Below are 23,207 nucleotides of genomic sequence, written 5' to 3' on the forward strand. Positions count from 1 at the left end.
CCCTTTTTGAACCAGGCCTTGGTTTTCTTGGCTGTGTGCTTTGGGTCGTTGTCTTGTTGGAAGATGAAATGATGACCCATCTTAAGATCCTTGATGGAGGAGCGGAGGTTCTTGGCCAAAATCTCCAGGTAGGCCGTGCTATCCATTTTCCCATGGATGCTGACCAGATGGCCAGGCCCCTTGGCTGAGAAACAGCCCCACAGCATGATGCTGCCACCACCATGCTTGACTGTAGGGATGGTATTCTTGGGGTCGTATGCAGTGCCATCCAGTCTCCAAACGTCACGTGTGTGGTTGGCACCAAAGATCTCGATCTTGGTCTCATCAGACCAGAGAACCTTGAACCAGTCTGTCTCAGAGTCCTCCAAGTGATCATGAGCAAACTGTAGACGAGCCTTGACATGACGCTTTGAAAGTAAAGGTACCTTACGGGCTCGTCTGGAACGGAGACCATTGCGGTGGAGTACGTTACTTATGGTATTGACTGAAACCAATGTCCCCACTGCCATGAGATTTTCCCGGAGCTCCTTCCTTGTTGTCCTTGGGTTAGCCTTGACTCTTCGGACAAGCCTGGCCTCGGCACGGGTGGAAACTTTCAAAGGCTGTCCAGGCCGTGGATGGCTAACAGTAGTTCCATAAGCCTTCCACTTCCGGATGATGCTCCCAACAGTGGAGACAGGTAGGCCCAACTCCATGGAAAGGGTTTTGTACCCCTTGCCAGCCTTGTGACCCTCCACGATCTTGTCTCTGATGGCCTTGGAATGCTCCTTTGTCTTTCCCATGTTGACCAAGTATGAGTGCTGTTCACAAGTTTGGGGAGGGTCTTAATTAGTCAGAAAAGGCTGGATAAAGAGATAATTAATCCAAACATGTGAAGCTCATTGTTGTTTGTGCCTGAAATACTTCTTAATACTTTAGGGGAACCAAACAGAATTCTTGTGCTTTGAGGGGTTGAATAATAAATGACCCTCTGAATAAACTTTTCACAATTTAAAAAAAAAATATAAAAAGAAATAACATATTTTTTTGCTGCAGTGCATTTCACACTTCCAGGCTGATCTACAGTCCAAATGTCACAATGCCAAGTTAATTCCGAATGTGTAAACCTGCTAAATCTGCAGGGGGTTGAATACTACTTGTAGGCACTGTATATCTATATATATATATATATATATATATATCTATATATATATATATATATATATATATATATATATATATATCTCTTTGGTTGCAGTCAGGCGAGCCTCCACGCTGAGTGACCCTGTCTCATTGAAACCAATCACAGCTGCTGGTGGGTGGGTCTATATCGTGCACTTTATAGGCAAAATATTTTTTTTTTTTTTGCTGAAGAGCTTCTTTAAGTGAATTGGGTGGTACAGCAGACGGCCAGGGGTGCTGCTAAGCATAGAAAAACAATGAAGGGGAGCTCAGTGCTGAGGCAGCAGTTCATCCCCTCCATTCTCATATAGTGGGGGGGTCCGACCATAAAGTGTTAAAATATCCTAAGGATATGATGTTCCTTTTATAGGATAGGAATGACACTTTAAAATTTTATTTGACATGCATTTCCTTTTAATTCGCTAAGTTGCTCTTCTCTGTCCGCTCTTCTCTGTCCGCTCTTCTCTGTCCGCTCTTCTCTGTCCGCTCTTCTCTGTCCGCTCTTCTCTGTCCGCTCTTCTCTGTCCGCTCTTCTCTGATGACATAACGCATGTAATTTTCTCTGTAACGCGTCGCACTTGATTACTTTATTGAAGACCTATTAATATCAGGTCAGTGGGGGGGTTTAACACCTTGAAGCCCCACCAATGAGATGTTTGGCGCTTCTGTTGGGTCGGATGTAAACCATGTATGAAGTGGAACAGCAGCTCTGCACAGTGTAGTGATCGTTCCATTTACTGCAGCTCAAGTCTCATTCACTTCAATAGAAGCTAGACCGAGAACGGCCCCTAAAGAATGTACAGCGATAACCTGCTACCAGCTGATCAGTGGGGGGCGCAGGGTCTTATATTGCTAGATCATCAATATCGTAGGCTTGGACAATTAAGAATAAAGGTGCTATATCTTCTATTTAGTAGACTTTTTGCATAAGCTGCACTCTTTGCTGGTAAAGGGAATCTGTCAGCAGGGTTTCCTTATGTAATCTGAGAACAGCATGATGTAGATAGAGGCCGAGCCCCTGATTCCAGTGATGTTTCACTTACTGGGGCTCTATGTTTCCATAAGATCAGTGTTTTATCAGCAGGAGATTATCACTAGAGGACTAGTTATATGCCTTCTAGCCAACCTGCTCTGTGTATTCCCCCCCCTTCCAACAAACAAACACTGGTTAGCAGCTTTCTGTCAGTATACAGAGTACACACTAAGCTGACAATCAGTGATGTGGGCAGTGCAATACAGGGCTAAGCATTCTGAGCTCTGCTAGCTCTGCAGCAGAGAAAACAGTGAATGTATCACAACTGTTGCGTCCCATAAAGTAAGTGATCTATCGCTAGAATCGAGAGTCTGCCCCTATATCATGCTGATTTGATGGGATAGCAAAAACCTGGTCACATATATTTTTAAGTATTTTTTTAAAGCTTAACTCCACTGAAAGTACCACCACCACCGAGTGCCTAATATAATATTTCCTCTTGGTGTGTATCTGGATATAATCTTCACATCTTGGAGTCTGATCCACTTCTGTTGGTTTCCAGATCTGTAGACCACTAGACAATCTGCCCTCTACTATAGGGCCTTGTCAGTGATTTCCGATACTATATCCATGAAGGGCCAAGATCATGACTACGTTGGTCATCACATATCGGACATCTTAGAAGATACATTTTGGACAGATTTGCAAGTTTGTACTGATTAAAATCATAACATCCAACTCAAGGATGGTGCAATAAAGCTTTCCATCTCCCTACAGGTGCCCATCTAGAGACCCCACATAGCAGTGGCACAAGCGAGCGGGCATTCTCCCGAAGTACCACAGCTGACCGCTCCTGCAGTGACAGATGTAGTATTTCCCTCACGGGTTGCCTTGTGGCTTATTCCAGTGCTGATGGCTTGGCTCGATGACGAATGTGTTACCTATTAGTGACCTACGACAAAAAATATCAATCCATCACTTGTTCTACAATAGACCATGAAAAACGTGAATCTCTCCAAAATCGTTTCTTTGTTTTGATAGTCAAAACAATCTAATATTTTTATCAATAAATTTATATTTTCTTATGATAAAGTTAATTTAAAGAGAGTCAGGGAACGCCTAAAAATCTTTACAGTGTGCCCACCCCACAGAACGATCTAGAGACCCAAGCTTTCTGACTTTGAATGGAGTTAAGTGGTAAGACGGTGCCGGGAGCGCGGTCCTTCTCTGTACAGGAAGGAGTCTGCTCTCCTCTGACGTGTTCTCATTATATCTCTTTACGTTGCTCCTGATGTGATGGTTAAATCATTCTGTTTTGTTTTTTTTGGAACTTTTGACAGGCCCCACGATCGTACCACGTACGGAGACGGCAGTGACTTAGCACAGAGCCACAGCTGTAAGACTAATGTGTTTGTAACAATAAGTTACTAGTAAGAGAATTACTGTGGCTCAGCACATGCAATATGTTTCTCTTTTCTTTTTTTTATTTTCATGTTCTTGTCTTACGTTCTAATATTACAGTGTAGCACTTGAGCATTTCTTTTGCAAAATTAGCAGCAGTTTTTCTTTCCTGCTCACTATTGACGAGGGCAATAAAAGTGTTTGCTTTATTACCAGGTGAGACCGTCATCTGAGTCAGCAGTGAAATCCTGAATAACAGATTGGTACATGGTGAACTTCACTGCTCTTTATAGGTTTGTGCTGAAAGTTAAATCGGTTGTCCACCACTCAGAGAACCCCCTTCTCAATGGACTCCCCTGTACAAAATAAAAACCGCCCGTACTCCCCTCTGGTGATGTTCGAGACCTTGGCACCTGTACAGGGAATCTGGGGGAATCATGACACTGTGCTCATGGCACACTGTCACCATTCTGCTGTCACATAGTGGCTGCAGACTTCTCATTTCAGCCTGATCAGCCCCTTTAATTCCTCTAGTTGTTTACTGTTTTAGCCTGGTGCATGAATATATGCTTCATCTACCATATTAGAGTATATTCACATACCGTTCTTCAAAGTTGATTTTTAAGAAGAGCCACCTGAAAAACCCATATACTTTATTATTTGAAGCAGATTTTATGTGCATTTTGGAGCTTAAAAACCTTAGAGGGATTGTCCTATTAAAGACATCAGTGGATGATCCAGTAGAATGAGGTACCAAAATATGGCCCTAGGAAAGGACCATACCAAATTGTTTTTTTCCCAATGGCCATTTTAGTCCATGATTAGCCTTGCAGAGCTGTCCACTAGACCCAATGTCCTTTAATCCTAGTAATCGGCAGGTCACCACCATCTGACCCCGCCAATCGGGCATCCTACCGTCTTGGAGACAATCCCTGGGTGTCATTAGATAGCTAGAACTCTTATACAGTTGCATGGATGCCAGGTTGGCCACCTCGACTAGCATCCCATATAACGTGCCCTTCCAGCTGTTCACAAATTGGCCACCTTGACCTGCCACCTTGACCTGCAGTCTTAGACGTCATTCACATGTCAATATTTTTGCATCACTGTATTTATGGCAAATCCAGGAGTGGAGCTTAGAGAAAAACTAGAATTGAAGGATTGACACCTATGATTTGGGGAGACTCTTGGTTTTGGCAACAGATCCTGAAGAAATACTAATCCAAAAATACTGACTTGTGAATGAGGCTTTAGATCTCTGGTAGATCAGAAGTAAATCTGCAAGAACCTGGTGATCTGTTTACCATAATTTCATGCACAATGGACCTAACGCATGGTTTGTTAACTGAAAAGATGTGTTGTCAAATACATGGGAAGGTTTTCGTTTCTTACATCCTGTCCTACCTGTGGAGAGCGGTCAGTGCACCTGAAGAGAGAAAAATAACCATTATGGAGTGCTGCCTCATTTTTGTTTTTTTCCTGTTGCCTGTGAAACTTGCAATTTGTCTTGATTTAACCTTACTCTACTCCTTTTGAGGCAGAGATTGGCATGTTATATTGTTTTCTTTACCTGGTTCTGTAATGGAAATGACAACTTATTTTGTACATCAGAAAGTTGTAAAAGGTTAATATTTGTAATAAATGAAAATTCGGATTAACCAAATTTGTGTATTTCGTTAATATTTATGATGCCTGTGCACACAGTATTGCGCTATTAGTAATTATAGATGCCCATACATGTTAGACATAAGACGCTATTAACAATAAATTTAGACTGGAACGGCCAACTATAACAGTGTATATGGCTGGCTGAGCTCTCCGCCGAAATCAGGTTAGATAGATATTGGCATGTCTATTTTGTTCTCATGGAAAACACAGTCTCCCTCTCGCTCTCCCTTGATCGCTCTCCCTTGATCGCTCTCCCTTGATCGCTCTCCCTTGATCGCTCTCCCTTGATCGCTCTCCCTTGATCGCTCTCCCTTGATCGCTCTCCCTTGATCGCTCTCCCTTGATCGCTCTCCCTTGATCGCTCTCCCTTGATCGCTCTCCCTTGATCGCTCTCCCTTGATCGCTCTCCCTTGATCGCTCTCGATCTTCCTCTCGATCTCCCTCTCGATGGCGCCCTCTTTCGATGGCGCCCTCCCTGTTTTCAAACTTTGAATCTTTATACCCTTAAACCAGAGAATTATGTCACACAATAGAGTTAATAAATAACATTTCCCACATATCTACTTTACAGCAGCACAATTTTGGAAACATAACTTTTTTTCTTGTTAGAATGGTTAAAATTTTTATCAGCAATTTCTCATATTTTTTTCAAAAAATTTACAAAGTCATATTTTTAGGGACCATGTCACATTTGAAGTGACTGAGAGGCATTTGTGATGGAAAATACCGAAACAGTACACCATTCTAAAAACTGCACCCCTCAAACTGATCAAAACCACATCCAAAGAGTTTATGAACCCTTCAGGTGCTTCATGGAAGCTAAAGCAATGTGTGTGGGGAAAAATGAAACATTTTACTTTTCCCACAAACGTTTCCTTTGCTTTAAATTTTTAATTTTTACAAGGAGAAAATGCAGCATACAATTTTATGTGTAATTTCTCAGGAGTGTGCCGATACCTCATATGTAGTGGAAAACTACTGTTTAGGCACATAACAGGGTTCGGAAGGGAAGGAGCAACGTATTGAGTGCAGATTTGACTGGATTGGTTTAGGGGTGCCATGTAACATTGGCAGAGCTCCTGACATGCCATAAAAGCTGCCCCCCCAAGTTTTACAAACTGCACTTCTCAATTCATTCATCTAGGGGTGCAGTGAGCAAATTGACATCACAGGTGTCAGTGAATTTTATACCATTGGCCAGTGAAGAACGAACACTGACATTTTGTTTCACTAAAGTGTTGTTAGCCCCAAGTTTAAGGGCTGATAAGAAAAAACAATGGGCTATATAGTTTGTTGTCATAGTTTGCCAGTACCATCCATGTAATCTGGAACTACTTTTGAAGTACAGTGCAAAACTGATGAGAAAAGGAGCACCATATTGGACTTCAGAGTTTGCTGGAGTGGTTTACGGGTGCCATGTTACTTTGGCAGAGCCCTTGAGGTCCCAGAATATCAGAAATCCCACCCAAGTGACCCAATTTTACAAACTTCACACTTCATGAATGAATCTAGGAGTGAAGTGTGCATATTGACACCACAGGGGCGTCACAAAAATGTATACTATTGGGCGAGGGGAAAAGAAAAATTACATTTTTACCACTGAAATGGTTTTAATCCCAGATTTCCAATTTTAACAAGGAAAATATATAAACAGTACCCATAATGTGTTACGCAATTTTTCCTGAACGTGGCAATATCCCACATGTGACTGTACAGTACTGTTTGACTGCACTACAGGGCTCAGGATGGAAGGAGTGCCATTTGACTTTTGGAGCACAGATTGTCCTGGAATAGTTTGCAGACTCAATTTGCAAAGCCCTCAAGTGACCAAATTTTGGAAATTACATCCTTCTGGAAGTTCATCTATGGGGGTGCAGTGGCGATTTTTGTCTCTGGAAAACACCCATATGGTACCAGTAACTTGGAGCCCTCTATATTTCCATTAACAAATGATTGACCTTAGTGGGAACTTTTGATTTTGTGGGTTGAATTGAATGCAATTTGGGGTACAGAACATTTTGGATCAGTTCCCATTTATTCTGTGCTCTATGCTGAGCACTTATGTTAGGGTTTCGATCTACATGTCCGAAATACGTGGTTCAGGTGAAACCCACCACGGATCCATTCACTATATAATTGGGCAGCAGAGTTTCTCCGGACTCCGTTTGGCCTCTGTTCAGCGGTGGCTGTCTTTTCAAAGGTGCACAAACTTGTGGTTGACCACACTTTTATACACGTCTAAAAAGGTGGACACCACTGCACCACAGGCCAGGTGGGAGTTCAAAGTGTCTCCCTCTGCCTCATTACACTGAATTTTCCTTTGGGAATGTTGTCTGAATCACATTATTCACAGAATTTACATGTAATGCCCAGTTTAAGCGCTTAGTTTACTAGGCACGATACATGTGAACCAAGACTTAGGCCCCATGCGCATGCTGCATTTTGTGCCTTCTTTTTGGGTGCAATTTGTGGCAAAAAACTGCATGCATTTCCTTCTCCAGCAAAGCCTATGAGATTTCAGTTTTGCTGTGCGCACGGTGCTTTTTTTTTTTATTTATTTTTTTTTTTGTGACCACAAAACTGCAACATGTCAATTCTTTTTGTGTTTTTCACTAATGATTGGCGGACTCTCAGGTACCTGGAGTTAGCGGGTCTAACTGGGTTTAAAAAGCAAAACAATACCCAGTTCCGGCTCGGGATTTATCCCTGTTTTTTGGTTGGATGCCTTTCCCCATTTAAGTGTATGGGGACCAGAATTTGCCGCTTAAAAAGGGGTAGGAGCAAGCGCTTCATACTTACCAGTCTCCGGCGTGGCTTTGATAACTGCTCTCACAGCTCCTCATTCTGCTTCCAGAACCAGTCATTAGCCTCATACAAATTCACATATATCACGGCTACCCCTGCCCACCGGCATCTGTGATTGGTTGCAGTCAGACAGCGCTCCTATGCTGAGTAACAGCATGTCTCACTGCTTCCAATCACAGACGCTATGTGAGTCTATGGCGTGGTGTAAAAATGTATAAAAAAAAAAAAAATAGCGTAGGGTCCCCCCCATATTATAACCCAGCACAGATAAAGCATATGGCTATAGGCTCCAGCTCTGCACTTATCTTGGCTGTGCATCAAAATAAGAGGAACCGCACTGGGCTTTATTTTTTTTTTTTTTTTAAATCAACAAAACTGCTTGCGGTCCCCCTAATTTTGATACCCAGCCAAGAATAAAGCATTACAGCTGGGGACTGGTATTTTTAGGCTGGAGAGACCCATGCTTATTGGCCCCCACAGCCTAAAATTAGCAGCCTGCAGCCGCCCAGGATTCCTGCATCCATTAGATGTGACAATTCCAGCACTTTACCCGGCTCTTCCTGATTCCCCTGGTGCTGTGGAAGTCAGGGTAATAAGGCATTGTCAGCTCACAGCTGCCCCTAATTCCTAGATTAGTAATGGGAGGTGTTTGTAAGTGAAAAGGAATAAACACCAAAAATCCTTTATTTGAAATAAAGGATAAAAAAACACCCTCTTTCACCACTTCATTAACCCCCTGAACACCCCTGCAGGTTCGACGTAATCCACACGTGCTCCCACGACGATTCGAGCTCTGCTATATCTGAAGTCATAGCACGCGATCATGGAACATGACCGCCCGCTGTGGACTTAATTCAAATAAGGAAAAAATGACTTAACTGAGGTGCAAAAAAAATAAAAAACATTTTATTCAAAGATGACAGAAAAATATAAGGCACTGTTAAGCCATTTTTTCTTCATTTGAATCTCTGTCCCTCTGCGCTCCAGCAGCTGGGATGCTTTGCATGTGGCAGCAGGTCCATTGTATTGCTTGAATTTACTGAGTAGATCTTGCATCACACACTGACTCCAGCGTGCGGGCTCCCTATGCTCCCTGGTGGGTGCTGCGTGCGGACTTCTCTGCTCCCCAGTGGCTGCTGTGTCTAGAATGCAGGTTGGCGACAACTAATCAGTGACTGGAGTTCTGCAGGGGTGCCTAACCTCTTAAATGAGCTGTACAACACTCTCCTTTGACCCCTTCTGTAGCAGATTCACACAGGAGCGCTTCTTTTTTTCTTTGTTTGCATATCGCTGTGGACTTCAGGTAGAGACTGAGCAGCAGCGGGGATATCACTCAAGTAAGTTGCTGCCACAGCTGGAGGTTCCCAAGGCCCCCCACCTGTGACCACAGGTAACCTGACTTTAGGGACCTCAATGAGCACAGTGACCTCACCTCAGGATTATTGCAAAAATAACAATAATAATGACCAGTAGCATGCCAAAATGTTAACCTAAAACCGTTCTGAGTGTCCATATAATATAAATGAAATACTAATAAACAGTACTCAGCATCAACCATATATTCAACATAGTGCCCAAAGAACACCAAAATATACAAATATTCAGTGCCGACATAATACCAACCATATGATACCAATGTACAGAGCCCAAATATTACAAACAAAATACTGATGTACAGTGTCCATATAATACCAAAAATACAAATACCAGCATAGAATGTTCTCCAAATAATACCAAGTTACAGGCCCAAGTCTTATAAACCAAATAAAGCATAGAGTGCTCAAATACCAACCACCAAATACCAGTATACAATACCCAAGTTTGTTGCCATTTTTGAAAGGAAGCAGTTACTTTTTATAATCCTGGACAACCCCTTTAATTTTATCCCTTGCAGGGTTTTTTCAATTTACATGACAGCATTATTTCAAAATGTAAAGCTGATTACAAACAAACATATGGAGTACAATGAGGACTATTTTACTAAACATTTTTAAAAAGGACCAACCATCAGAATTTTAATATATAACTAAAGCCAGTGCTATACTGGCACTATCATGCCAATTCTATACATACCTTTAGTTGTGAGATCGGATGTATAGTTTCTGAAATACAGGCAAGTACACCTTGTTAAAAGCACTGTTATTTGATGAGAAGTACAACGGAATATCTAATAGATGATTCGAGTTTTGCTTGTTATCCCCACCCCTCTCCGCCTGCCTGTCCTTCCACCCCCCTGTCTGTTATTACAGGCGGCGGGAGGAAGGACAGGCAGACAAGGGGCGGGAATAACGAGCAAAACCTAACCCACCTATTAGATATTCTGTAGCTGCTATCAATCAAATAACAGTGCATTTCACAAACTTGCCTATATTTCAGAAAGTACGGTATACATCCGATTTCATAACTAAAGGTATGTATAGAATCAGCATGATAGCACCAGTATAGCACCGGCTTTAGTTTATATATGAAAATCCTGGTGATTGGTCCTCTTTAAACAAAATTTATATGGAACAATGTTTTCTATCTTTTTGTTACTTTTAAAGGGAACCTGTCAGGTCCAATATGCACCCAGAACCATGGGCAGTTCTGGGTACATATTGCTAATCCCTGCCTAACCGTCCCTGTATACACTAGCATAGATAAAGAGATCTTTAGAAAAAATATTTCTAAAGATCTTATATCGTTTCCTAATGAGCGCAGGGACTAGTCCACTGGGCGTTAGTTCCTGTGGCTAGTCTGTTCCATTAGCCTGTGGATGTGCTAATATGCTAATGAATACGCAGCGTCACAGGATGATCTCGCTCACCTCTCCGCTGCCAGACACTGGATTTCGGCTCAGTGCTCATGACCCCAGAGTTTCGGTCATGCGCCCTATGAAGCCGGGTGTACGCGTCCTGACTTCAAACTGAAGTAGTGCGCATGACCGAAACTCCGGGGTCATGCACGCTGGGCCGAAATCCAGCATCAGGCGACGATGGTAGCGGAGAGGTGATTGAGATCATCCTGTGACGCTGAACATTCATTAGCATGTTACTTCAGGGGCATGCTAACATGCTAATCAAGCCGACTAGCCAGGGGAACTAACGCCCAGGGGACTAGTCCTCTCGCTAATTAGCATACAATAAAAGAGCTTTAGAAATACTTTTCTAAAGATCTCTTTATCTATGCTAGTGTATACAGGGACGGTTAGGCAGGGATTAGCAATATACACCCAGAACTGCTCGTGATTCTGAGTGCATATTGCACCTGACAGGTTCCCTTTAATGTATGAATGGGAATTGCATGTTTTGATAACATTTTCCTTTTTTTTGTATACCAAATTTAACTGCCCCCTGATTGTAGATACGTACCCTATAAGGCAGAGGTCCCCAACTTTTCTGACCTTGAGAGCCACATTCCGCTCTGAGAGTGCGTTGCAAGCCACATTCAGGAAAGGTCATGAGTCCGATCTAGCTCCTGCCACCCTCACAGTAGTGACACCTAGAGGCCCCATTTACCGTTCTGACAGCCAAAGCTTTTCCACAGAAATCACCATGAGGCAGTATACCAAGATCCAGGGGTTCCTACCTTACCCCATTTCAGATCTGCTCTCTTGTTTGGGGATACTCATAAAAGTCTCCAGCTGAAGACCTGCTGTTCATAGTTATTTGTTAGACGTGGTGTAAAGGCACCAAGCTGTCAGACTGCCGCGAGCCACACATCATGGGCCTGCGAGCCACAGGTTGGGGACCCCTGCTAGAAGGCAATGCTTGCCTTTTTAACAAGTGTTGCAGACCTGACTGAGGATATTTGGCAAAACTAATGTCTCCAAAAAGGACACTTCACACTCCCCTGTTGAGCGGTTTCAGGCTTCGTGCGTCTCGTCACTGCAGAACAGGGTACAGGGTGAATGAGTGAGAGGACATCTAGGCTTTACTGTCAGTCTTTGTGAAAGCCTACAAGCAAGGCTCCCTGGTAAAAAGGTATGTAAATTAGATATCCTTCTAGAGAGCGCTATCACTTGGAGGTTTCATCCCCATAAGTCAGTCTGCGACCCCTTAATGAGCCGTGTTACTCGACTTAGGCTGTTATTACAAACCAGTCTCCAGAGGAGTCACCTATGAATAAAATTCTGTAATGTACTGGGTTTTTTTTAAATTTTATAGTAGCATCTATAAAGCATGTTATCGCTTTGTGATGGATGTAGATCTCACCCTGACAGAACTACTGATTAGCAGTGCAAAGGGCTGAAGGGCCTTTTCACAGTGACTATGCACATGTGGCTGTGCCCCCTATTGCATCTTAAAGGGGAACCTGTCAGGTGCAATATGCACCCAGAACCACGAGCAGTTCTGGGTGCATATTGCTAATCCCTGCCTAACTGTCCATGTATCAACTAGCATAGATAAAGAGATCTTTAGAAAAAGTATTTCTAATGATCGTTTATTATATGGTAATGAGCACAGGGACTAGTCAGCCCACATAGCATGCTAGCACGCCCCTGTGGTTGTACTAATATGCTAATGAATGCGCAGCGACACGCACATACCTCACTGTTCATGGCGGCCGGCAGAGGATGGATGCACCCTGCGCATGATCCAGAATACCCGAGGCTTCTGACCATGCGCACTAAACTGATGCGGGGTGTAAGCTTCCCGGCTTCAGTGAGGTACAGTACGCATGAGCAGAAGTGCTGAGGACTCCGGATCATGCCCAGTGCACATCCATCCTCCGCCGGCCACCATGAACAGTGAAGTATGTGCGTGTTGTTACACATTCATTAGCATGTTAATACACCCACAGGGACATGCTACCATGCTATGTGGGCTGACTAGCCAAGGGAAGAAATACCCTCAGGACTAGTCCCTGCGCTCATTAGCATATAATAAACGATCATTCGAAATACATTTTCTAAAGATCTCTTTATGCTACTAGATACAGGGATGGTTAGGCAGGGATTAGCAATATGCACCCAGAACTGCTCATGGTGCTGGGTGCATATTGCACCTGACAGGTTCCCTTTACGTACATTGCACGGCCGAGTGGTGACGTCCTCCATATGCTATAGCGCAGTTCTTTTTAATTAAGTCCTCCGCATGTGTTAGGCTATGTGCGCACTTTGCGTTTTTACCTGCGTTTCCGCAGCGTTTTCAACCGCAGCGTTTTAGTGCCAAAATGCATGCGTTTTGATTCTCCAGCAATGCCTATGGAAAATAGGGATTTTTTGTGCACACCATGCAGTTCAAAACGCAGCGTTTAATTTGCATATTTTTGGGCAAAAACTCGGCGTTAAAAGAAGCAGCATGTCAATTGTTTTTGCCATTTGGGCAGCGTTTTGCTAACAGTCAATGAGAAGTTGCAAAACGCATACAAAATCAAAATCCTAGCGTTTTACATGCTTTTTGGATGCAGAAAACATGCGTTTTTGAAAATTTAGTTGCTTGCATTTTGACATTTTATTAAAGGCATGATATGTCCCTTTACACACACACACCCACACACACACATAGTCCGACAAAAAATATGAAAAACATTAATTTAACGTTATTTTATACATAAATATTAACAAACATTATCATTTTAATAAAATCAGCTATTTTGTTTGATTTTAATCTTGATATTTGTTATCATTTTTTCCCTTTTTTTTTTTTGTGTTTGAATGTTAAAACTTTATTTAGCAGTGTATTTCTATTCAAAACGCATCTGACTTTAAACAATGAAAAAGCATGTAAAACGCGGTTAAAAACCCAAGTGTATTTATTGCGTTTTTGTGGTCAAAAGCAACTTTGGCAAAAACCATTTCTGCCAGAGGATGCGTTTAGAACTGCAACTACCTCGACGCAAAGTGCGCACACAGCCTTAGTGCTGCTGAGTATTGTCTATGCTTGTAATAGACCTGATGTGGTCAGCTGTAATTAAGTAATTCACAAAGGCCCCCCTTTCATACAGAATCGGGAAGGTAGTAGCTTTGTGATGTCTGATCATCGCATATAGACATTGAAGATAATGCAAAGGGTCTCAGAATATTTCAGGTATGAATATAGAGCTAAGAGGTTTTTATTTATTTTACTTTTATGTAAATTATTTTATTTATTTGGCTTTAACCCCTTCAGCCCCCGGGCACTTTCCGTTTTTGCGGTTTGTTTTTTGCTCCCCTTCTTCTGAGAGCCGTAACTTTTTTTTTTTATTTTTCCGTCAATCTTGCCATATGAGGGCTTGTTTTTTGCGGGACGAGTTGTACTTTTAAATGAAACCATAAGTTTTACCATAAGGTGTACTGGAAAACAGCAAAAAAATTCCAAGTGTGGAAAAACTGCAAAAAAAGTGTGATGACAATAGTTTTTGGGATGTTTTATTCACAGTGTTCACGATATGGTAAAACTGATGTGGGTATGATGCCTGAGGTCGGTGTGAGTTTTTAGACACCAAACATGTATAGGTTTACTTGAATCTAAGGGGTTAAAAAAATTCACAAGCTTGTCCAAGAGTGACGTAAGTTTTGCGCCATTTTCCGAAACCCGTAGCGTTCTCATTTTTTGGGATCTATGGCTCAGTGACTGCTTATTTTTTGCATCTCGAGCTGACATTTTTGATGGTACCATTTTTGCGCAGATGCTACGTTTTGATCGCCTGTTATTGCATTTTGCGTAAAACTTGCGGCGACCAAAAAAACGTAATTTCGGCGTTTGGAATTTTTTTGCCACTACGCAGTTTACCAATCAGATTAATTGATTTTATATTTTGATAGATCGGGCATTTCTGAACGCGGCAATACCAAATATGTGTATAGTTATTTCTTTTTTAACCCTTTAATTTTCAATGGGGTGAAAGGGGGGGTGATTTGAACTTTTAGGTTTGTTTTTCTTTATTTTACTTTTATTTTACTAGTTCCCCTAGGGGGCTATAGCGATCAGCAATCCGATCGCTCTGCCCTATCTGCTGTTCACAGCTATACAGCTGTAAACAGCAGATTTGATCACTTCCTGTTTCATTCGGCTCCGGGCCGAGTGAAAACAAAAGTTACTCGTCATAGCTGCAGGCGTCATCACATGACCCTGTGCTACCATGACAACCACTGAAAGTCACGTGATCACTCACGTGACTTCCGGTGGGGGCGGCGGTAAGTGAAAATCATGGCCGCGCATATATACATCTCGCTGCCAGACTTTGGCAGCGAGATGCAAGGGGTTAATGTTACGGGTGGAATGCGATTCCACCTGTAACATGCAAGCACACATGTCAGCTGTTGAAAACAGCTGATATGTGCGCGGAGCGCCGCATCCTGCCCACGGCAGGGGGCGGGGCTTAACATCACACGCTCCATGACGGATAGATCCGTCAAAGGTCGTGAAGGGGTGAAATATTTGATATTGGAAAAAAAAATTATTTTATTTTTTGCTACTGAAAAATAGATATGATATACAGAATTGTCTGTGATATATCCTCTGTTTTTTTCCTTTTTTATTTTAACCTACAGAAGCTACAGATGTTTCCCCATCAAAGAAAAGCCATAGCAACATTTGACAGTCCTCACCACGCGTCACAGTTTCAGCAGAGGTTTCACAGGTATGTTTTAGCCACTTGGTCTTGTCCTTTCATTGTAATCCACAACGTTTTATATTTAACAATCAGTGATTTTATTTTTGAGGAATTTGATAACATAGGGTTAACCTAAAGGGACCTTGTCATGGCGTTTTTACCTCACTAAACAGCCACTACTGGTTTATAGTATAGGTCACTGTGCTATAATCATGTCCTTAGACCTCATTCACACCTCTGTTTTTCATAGAATGCAAAATAATTTTGAAAGACCTGTTTCTTATCTGCATCTTACAGGTCTGTGAAAAACACTAACTGCACGCATTGCAATCCGTGTGCTGTTCCTTTTTAAAGGGATTCTCAGCAGATTTCTGAAATGTAACCTGAAGACAGCATGCTGCAATTGTTAGCTCAGTCTTTTTTTTTTTGTTTACCTGCAGTGTTAGCTTAAGCCGCTCATCTTTATTATTAGTGGGTCTCAGCTGCCTGTGAGTTGAAGGCCCCCTCTGTGATTAGCAGCTTCTGTCTATGGAAATGTAACTGAAAGCCTGGTGTGAGCGGTGGCTGATCTGAGAGCTCTGCTACATGCAAAATCTAAAACCCTTTCACTGTGTCAGAACGGCTGCAGCCACTAATCTAAGGGTCCCGTTACACATAGCGACGTTCCAGCGATCCCAACAACAATACGACCTGGTCAGGATCGCTGGTACGTCACTACTTGGTCGCTAGTGAGCTGGCAAACTAGCAGATCTAATTAACGACACAGCAATGATACAGCGATCCGTATAACGTCCTCGGCGGTCGTTGGGACCCTATCACACAGCAGCTATTCTGACGACTCAGACCTCGATAGAGGCGTAGTGTTTCCACCCAGACGTTCCAACGAGGTCGCTCGTCGCTGTTATGGCGTCAAACACAGCGATGCATGCTGCTCAGATGATCAAAAAATGAACCAGGACATTCAGGTACGATCGGCGATATCGCAGTGGTGGGCTGGTCGCTGCTATGTGTCACACGTAGCGAGATTGCTAGTGAGGTCGCTGTTGCGTCACAAAACCTGTGATGTTTCAGTGATCTCGCTAACTCCATCGCTATGTGTGACGGGGCCTTAAGGGATAAATCATTGAACTCGGAGCCTATTTGGCTACATTATGCTGCTCTCAGATGAGGTAGCAAAAACCTGCTGAGAAATTCCCTTTAAGCCTTGTAATAGGTAAAAGAAACTTGCTGATTGCCACTGAGGCTTCCCCTCCCTGAACATCACTGACCATCCCCATCCCGCTGGATTTATCACTCTGCCTGGCATAATTATCACAATGATTATCCAGTGTTTGGGAAGTGCACAGAAAAAGCCGAGGCCTCACTGTGCATGTACGGGAGCACTAGTTCAAGACCTGGCCACATACCCTCTTTCCTAACTGGCTCTGTGTATGTAGGAGGAAGCGCAGTCATCCCTGCCTATTACTGCATGTACAGCCCTGTGTATACAGCAATAGAGAAGGCAGGGACAGTAATAAACCCTCTCTGCCTTCTCTGAGGACTACGGTTTTCTCTAGACAGCTGGATACCTGTTCCACATGATCATTTTAGCTCGTCACTGCAGAGTAGAAGCCAGACCGCCCAGATGTATAAAGTCCAAAAGCCGTAAAAAAAATAAAAAATGATCAGGAACACACAACTTTTATTGGGACATGTTTAGAAACAGTCCTTGCACTATAAACCAGTAGCGGTGAATTAATGGGAGAAAAGAACTTGATAAGTTCCCTTTAAAGAGAAACTCTGGAAACCAAATTAAAAGTCTCCTTTTTGAGTCCTTTTCTAAAATTGTTTATGATTAAATTAAGAAAATTCTATCTTTTAATGAATTCCTCTCCACTTCAGCACTGGAAACCAGTAACCACCTTCTCTGGAGACTTCCTGGATGTGCAAGTTCTGATGGTATGTCCTCAATAAGCACCACCAGTATTGCAGACTGGCTGGCGACTATGAAGGTGTTTTTTAGTAAATTACCAGAGTTTCCCTTTAAATAATATGAAAAAAGTGTACAGAGGATGAAAACGACAGTTTTTGGTGTTTGTGAGCAGCAATTGTGATAGGTCATATGTGATCTTTTATGACAAATGACATAGATGGGGGCTACACCAGACGCTCCCCTTAATTAGTCAGAGCAGATCTTGCCTAGGCCATGTAGTACATCGCTGGCCTTTTTATCTGAATGGCCAGTGCATGATACGGCTGGGGCTTTTATGTTATACAGTGGGGAAGATAAGTATCTGTTACACTGCCAATTTTACAAGTTTTCCCACCTACAAAAAAATGAAGAGGTCTGTATTTTTATTACAGGTACACTTCAACTGTGACAGACAAAATGCCCCCCAGAAAATCATTGTATAATTTTTCAATAATTTGCATTTTATTGCATGAAATAAGTATTTGATCACCTACCAACCAGCAAGAATTCTGGCTCACACTGTTTTTTTTTTTTCTTTAAGAATCCCTCCTACTCTGTACTTATTACCTGCATTAATTGCACCTGTTTGAACTCATTACCTTTACTAAAGACACCTGTCCACACACTCCATCACATTACAACCTCTCCACCATGGCCAAGACCAAAGAGCTGTCTAAGGACACCAGGGACAAAATTGTAGACCTGCACAAGGCTGAGATGGGCTATAGGACAATAGTAAAGGAGCTTGGTGAGAAGACAACAACTGTTGGCTCAATTATTAGAAAATGGAAGAAAAACTAGATGACTGTCTGGGGCTCCATGGAAGATCTCGCCTCGTGAAATAAGGATGATTCTGAGAAAGGTCAGGAATCAGTCCAAAACTACACGGGAGGACCTGGTCAATGACCTGAAGAGAGCTTGGACCACAATCTCAAAGATCACCATTCGTAACACACTTCACCGTCAGGGATTAAAATCCTGCAGGATACGCAAGGTCCTCCTTCTCAAACCAGCATATGTCCAGGCCCGTTTTAAATTCAGCAATGACCATCTGGATGATCCGAAGGAGGCATGGGAGAAGGTCAGATGAGACAAAACTGGAACTTTTTGGTATTAACTCGACTCACCATGTTTGGAGGAAGAAGGATTAGTACAACTACAAGAATACAGTCCCAGCTGGGAAGCATGGGGGGGTGGAAACATCATAATTTGGGGGAGTGCTTTTCGGCAAAGGGGACTGGACGTCTGCACCATATTGAAGGGAGGATGGAGTCGTGTATTGCGAGTGTTTGGCCAGCAACCTCCTTCACTCCGTAAGCGCATTGAAGATGGGTTGTGGCAGGGTTTTCCAGCATGCAAATGACCTGAAACACACAGCCAGGGCAACGAAAAAGTAGCTCCGTAAAAAGCATTGCAAGGTCCTGAAGTGGCCTAGCCAGTCTCCAGGCCTGAACCCAATAGAAAATCTTTGGAGGGAGCTGAAACTCAATGTTGCACAGCGATGGTCCCAAAACCTGAAATATCTGGAGATGATCTGTATGGAGGAGTGGGCCAAAATCCCTGCTGCAGTGTGTACAAACCTGGTCAAGAACTACAGGAAACGTCTGACCTCCGTAATAGCAGACAAAGGTTTCTGTACCAAATATTAAGTTCTGTTTTTCTATTCTATCAAATAATTATTTCATTCAATAAAATGCAAATTAATTACTTAAAAATACGATGTGATTTTTTGGATTTTTCTTTTTATTTGGTCTGTCACAGTTGAAGTTGTACCTAAGATACAAATTACAGACCTCTCAATTGTAGGTGAGAAAACTTGCAAAATTGGAAATGTGTCAAATACTTATTTTCCCCACTGTATGTGATAAAGTCCCATTGTAAATAGAAAAAAAAAAACATATACCAAGTAGCAAATTTAAAGAGAGCCTAACAGCTTATACATGCCGCCTGATGCAGAGGCAGCATGTATCAGACTGGCTGTATACTTTCATACTGCTTTCTGGTTGTATGTTGGACTCTAAAATGAATCAAGGTTACCGAAAAAAAAAACTATTTTAAAAGCTGCGCGGGACTGAGCTGCACAGGAGACTAGTCAGGCAGTCAAGTCCCTGGGGGCTTCTCCCCACCTGCTGTCCTGGAGTGACAGATCTCTCCCTATGTGCATGTATTGAAAAAGAAAAGCAAAAAGCGATACAGTCCACATATTTAAATGAGTACTTCCAAATATTTATTACAAATAATTAATGCACAAAAACTATATGGGAAAAAAAATAAAAACATCCTGTAAAACCCCAAGAAGGGGAAAAAATGGCAGTGTGGTCAATGCTAAGTAACACAACGGCACCATATAATCAGTAGCACATCCAACAGTGAGCGTGCAGCGCAAACTTGATGAAGAGACTTGGAGCATGATAAACTAACAAGATTCTTATAATATAATATAAGAATCTAAAGTACAGTGGAACCTTGGTTTACGAGAACAATCCATTCTGGGAGTTTGCTTGTAAATCAAGTTACTCGTTTAGCAAAGCAAAATTTCCCATAGGAAATAATGCAAGCTCAGACAATTCGTTCCACAACTTGTTCAGTGTCCCATCCTGGTCCCCTATTGTGCCATTCCAAACACTCACACACATACATACATACATACATACATACATACACACACACACACACACACACACACACACACACACACACACACACACACACACACACACACACACACACACATACACTTACACACATACACTTACACACATACACACACACTTACACACACACACAGACACATTATGCTCACCTTACCTTCCGTTCCATCGCCGGCCTCCCGATTCTTGTAGTTTGCCGCTGCAGGATGTGTATCGGGTAACCATCACGACGATGGAGGAACTTACGCTGCCAGAGCGCTGACTTCAAAGGCAAGAGACGCTTGCCTCTGATTGGTCAGCGCGCTGCCTTTGAGTAGCGGCTGACAGCGGAAGCTCCTCCATCGTCGCAATGGTTACCCGATACACATCCTGTACCGGCGAACTACAAGAACCGGGAGGCCGGCGATGGAACGGAAGGTAAGGTGAGCATAATGTGTATGGCTGTGCGTGGTTGTGTGGACTGCAAGACCGGGTCTGAGCGCAGTGAAAGTACGGAACCGGAATTGTGTGCGGTGAGTATTTGCTCTTACGGCAAAGCTTGCTTGTAAACTGAGTTACAAATTTACAGCAAGCTTTGCTCGTATAGCGAAATGCTTGCAAACCGGGTTACTTGTAAACCGAGGTTCCACTGTACAAAAATACCATGTTAAAAACAAGTCATGACTATAACAAGAAGTAGCACTGTAAATATTGGTAAACAACCTTAATTATGAGACCAAACCCCTATAAAACCAAAGGCTCTCAACGTGCAAGAGCGCAGAAACACCTGTACCCACCGCAAGCCATAGCCAGTGCGCCAGAAGAAGGAAGTATAGGAAGAGGTCTGTCACTCTAAGGCCGCGGGCGGGAAAAGTCTCCGAGCACTGGCCGTTCCGACTAGTCTCCCGCCCGTGTAACTCGGTCCTGTCTGACATGTTTACCGTGAATGAGGCAGCACATATGGGCTGTCAGGTTCCCTTTAATACTGCTCACATGACTCTTTGGGGTATACTTCAACAGGTATGTGTTGGGAGTTTTGCTAGATGAATATCTCAAACATATGCCACTGTAAAGTGTTACATGTTGTCCAATTTCCTCAATGTAAAAAAGAAATTATAAAAAAACAAAAACTATACTTTAAAAAATCCTATTTGTTGCTCCTTGCCATAAGAAAAAAAAGTTATTTGCCCCAAATTGGAGGCCAAAGAAGCAGTCACAGGCCAGAAACATTCCCTGTTTGTGATCACAGCCCATACGTGACTGATGTGGATTAATTCTTTTAGTGGAGATATAGAAAATGTGTTCTTGGTTTTGGCTTTGACCTACTTGGAGGGACGGCGTAGAATCACCTCGTGTGACATAAGAGTGAATGATTCAGAACCTGCTAACGTCTTCTAAACCATTTCAGGCACATGATAGACTTGTCACACATCAACGTATCTCTGGTCACCGAATGAGCGAACCTTCACCTCGAGCTGACAGATGAAGAGACTCTGGACTCTGCAATGTCTCCTTTTCTGCTTTTGGATCTGATGACTCAAGAAAGCGACTCGGAGGAGACTTCTAGAGAAACCATGAGACTGAGATTTGCTCGGTAGACTTTCCTACATGGACCTTTTGCTATGCTGTCTTTTGTGACCCTTGCATGTAAGGCTGTCTCTTGGAAAGACTCATTTCAGACTTCTCGAGAAAAAAAGAAAGTCACAACAGGCGTAATTTGTAGGAAAGCATGCACGATAATGGTTACTCTTCTCCTCAGGGCATATGTAATCCCACCTGTGACCTCACACATTATACAGGCACCGCAGGCGTATTTCTACACCTTATACAGACACCTTATAAAGATTAGGCTAGGTGATAATCATTACAACGTTTACAATGATACTGAATGAGTCAATGTCCTCTAAAGGCGTCTCCTCATCGCCCATCAGAGGGCAGAGTTTAGGGGTTTGGGTTTTTTCTTCACATTCCTTCTACCATCTGAGTTTCTTACCGAAGTTTGATCTCCTCTCCATTAGTCTTTTAGTGTACGGGTAAATTAGGAACATCAGGATGTTCTACATAGAAAGAAATACCAGTTTTGAATTGCTCTTTACCCCGTTTTACCACCTATAAGCTTGAACAGGTTCTGCACGCTGCAGTTGTCACCTGGTGGTCCTATTAAGAGTGCTGCTCCGGAGCGGTTGCCGTCTCATTTCTGCTATTCAATTTTTTCCAAGAAATTAAGGAAATTTCTACCTCTTTCGTTAAGTAGTCATCCTATATAGTACTAATCAGCTGTCACCAATAGTAATAGTGACCGCCATTAAAGGATGCTGGCGATTAGAATAACATGGCAGATTTGTCCGCAGGTTGTGTGTGGTATTGTAGCTCCGCTCCATGAAAGTTAATGTGCCTGAGCTGCAATACCACACACAACCTGTGGGAAGTTGAGGCGCTGTTTGTGCAAAATAGAAGCCATTATTTTTTTTTGTTATTTATAATATTATTATTATAACTTCTGACAACCCCTTTTTATACACCGGTTTATCCTCTGTATATGTTGCAATTTAGAAATCATATCTAAAGGCTTGTTTTAAGTTAATGATGTGACCTACGGCATCAGAGAGGTGCGCAAAAGGTAAAAGATTCAGTCTGTTGTAAAATCATTTAGACAATCTGTCTAAATCCAATATAGTATCTTTTCACAACCTCAACTGGGCATAAATGGCATATACCCGCCATCTCCAGCGGTGTGTGAGCAGTATATACCCGCCATCTCCAGGTATGTGTGAGCGGTATATACCCGCCATCTCCAACGGTGTGTGAGCGGTGTATACCCGCTATCTCCAGGTATGTGTGAGCGGTGTATACCCGCCATCTTCAACTGTGTATGATCGGTATATACAAGCCATCTCCAACTGTGTATGATCGGTATATACAAGCCATCTCCAACTGTGTATGATCGGTATATACAAGCCATCTCCAACGGTGTGGGAGCGGTATATACCTGCCATCTCTAACTGTGTGTAAGTCTAATATACCTGCCATCTCTGTGTGTGTGCGCGGTATATACCCGTCATGTCCAGCTATGTGTATGCAGTATATACCCTCCAGCTCC

The 23,207-nt window shown here is 42.7% G+C and overlaps 1 protein-coding gene across 4 annotated transcripts in view; it reads left to right on the forward strand.

Moving 5' to 3' along the window:
- Positions 1 to 22,096, forward strand: part of RBM33 (RNA binding motif protein 33) — a 222,529-nt gene extending 200,433 nt beyond the window's left edge. For 2 of the 4 annotated variants that reach the window (XM_075315440.1, XM_075315441.1), the window contains exons 18-19: positions 15,465 to 15,553; positions 21,516 to 22,096. In XM_075315440.1, coding sequence (XP_075171555.1) covers positions 15,465 to 15,553; positions 21,516 to 21,564 — 138 coding nt within the window. In that variant the 3' untranslated portion in view covers positions 21,565 to 22,096. Of the gene's footprint in view, positions 1 to 3,474; positions 5,183 to 15,464; positions 15,554 to 21,515 lie in introns of those variants that run through there. The other 2 variants (XM_075315442.1, XM_075315443.1) reach the window with 1 other exon arrangement.
- Positions 22,097 to 23,207: the final 1,111 nt, after the last annotated feature.

This window comes from Anomaloglossus baeobatrachus, chromosome 6 (assembly GCF_048569485.1).
Source record: "Anomaloglossus baeobatrachus isolate aAnoBae1 chromosome 6, aAnoBae1.hap1, whole genome shotgun sequence".
NCBI lineage: Eukaryota > Metazoa > Chordata > Amphibia > Anura > Aromobatidae > Anomaloglossus > Anomaloglossus baeobatrachus.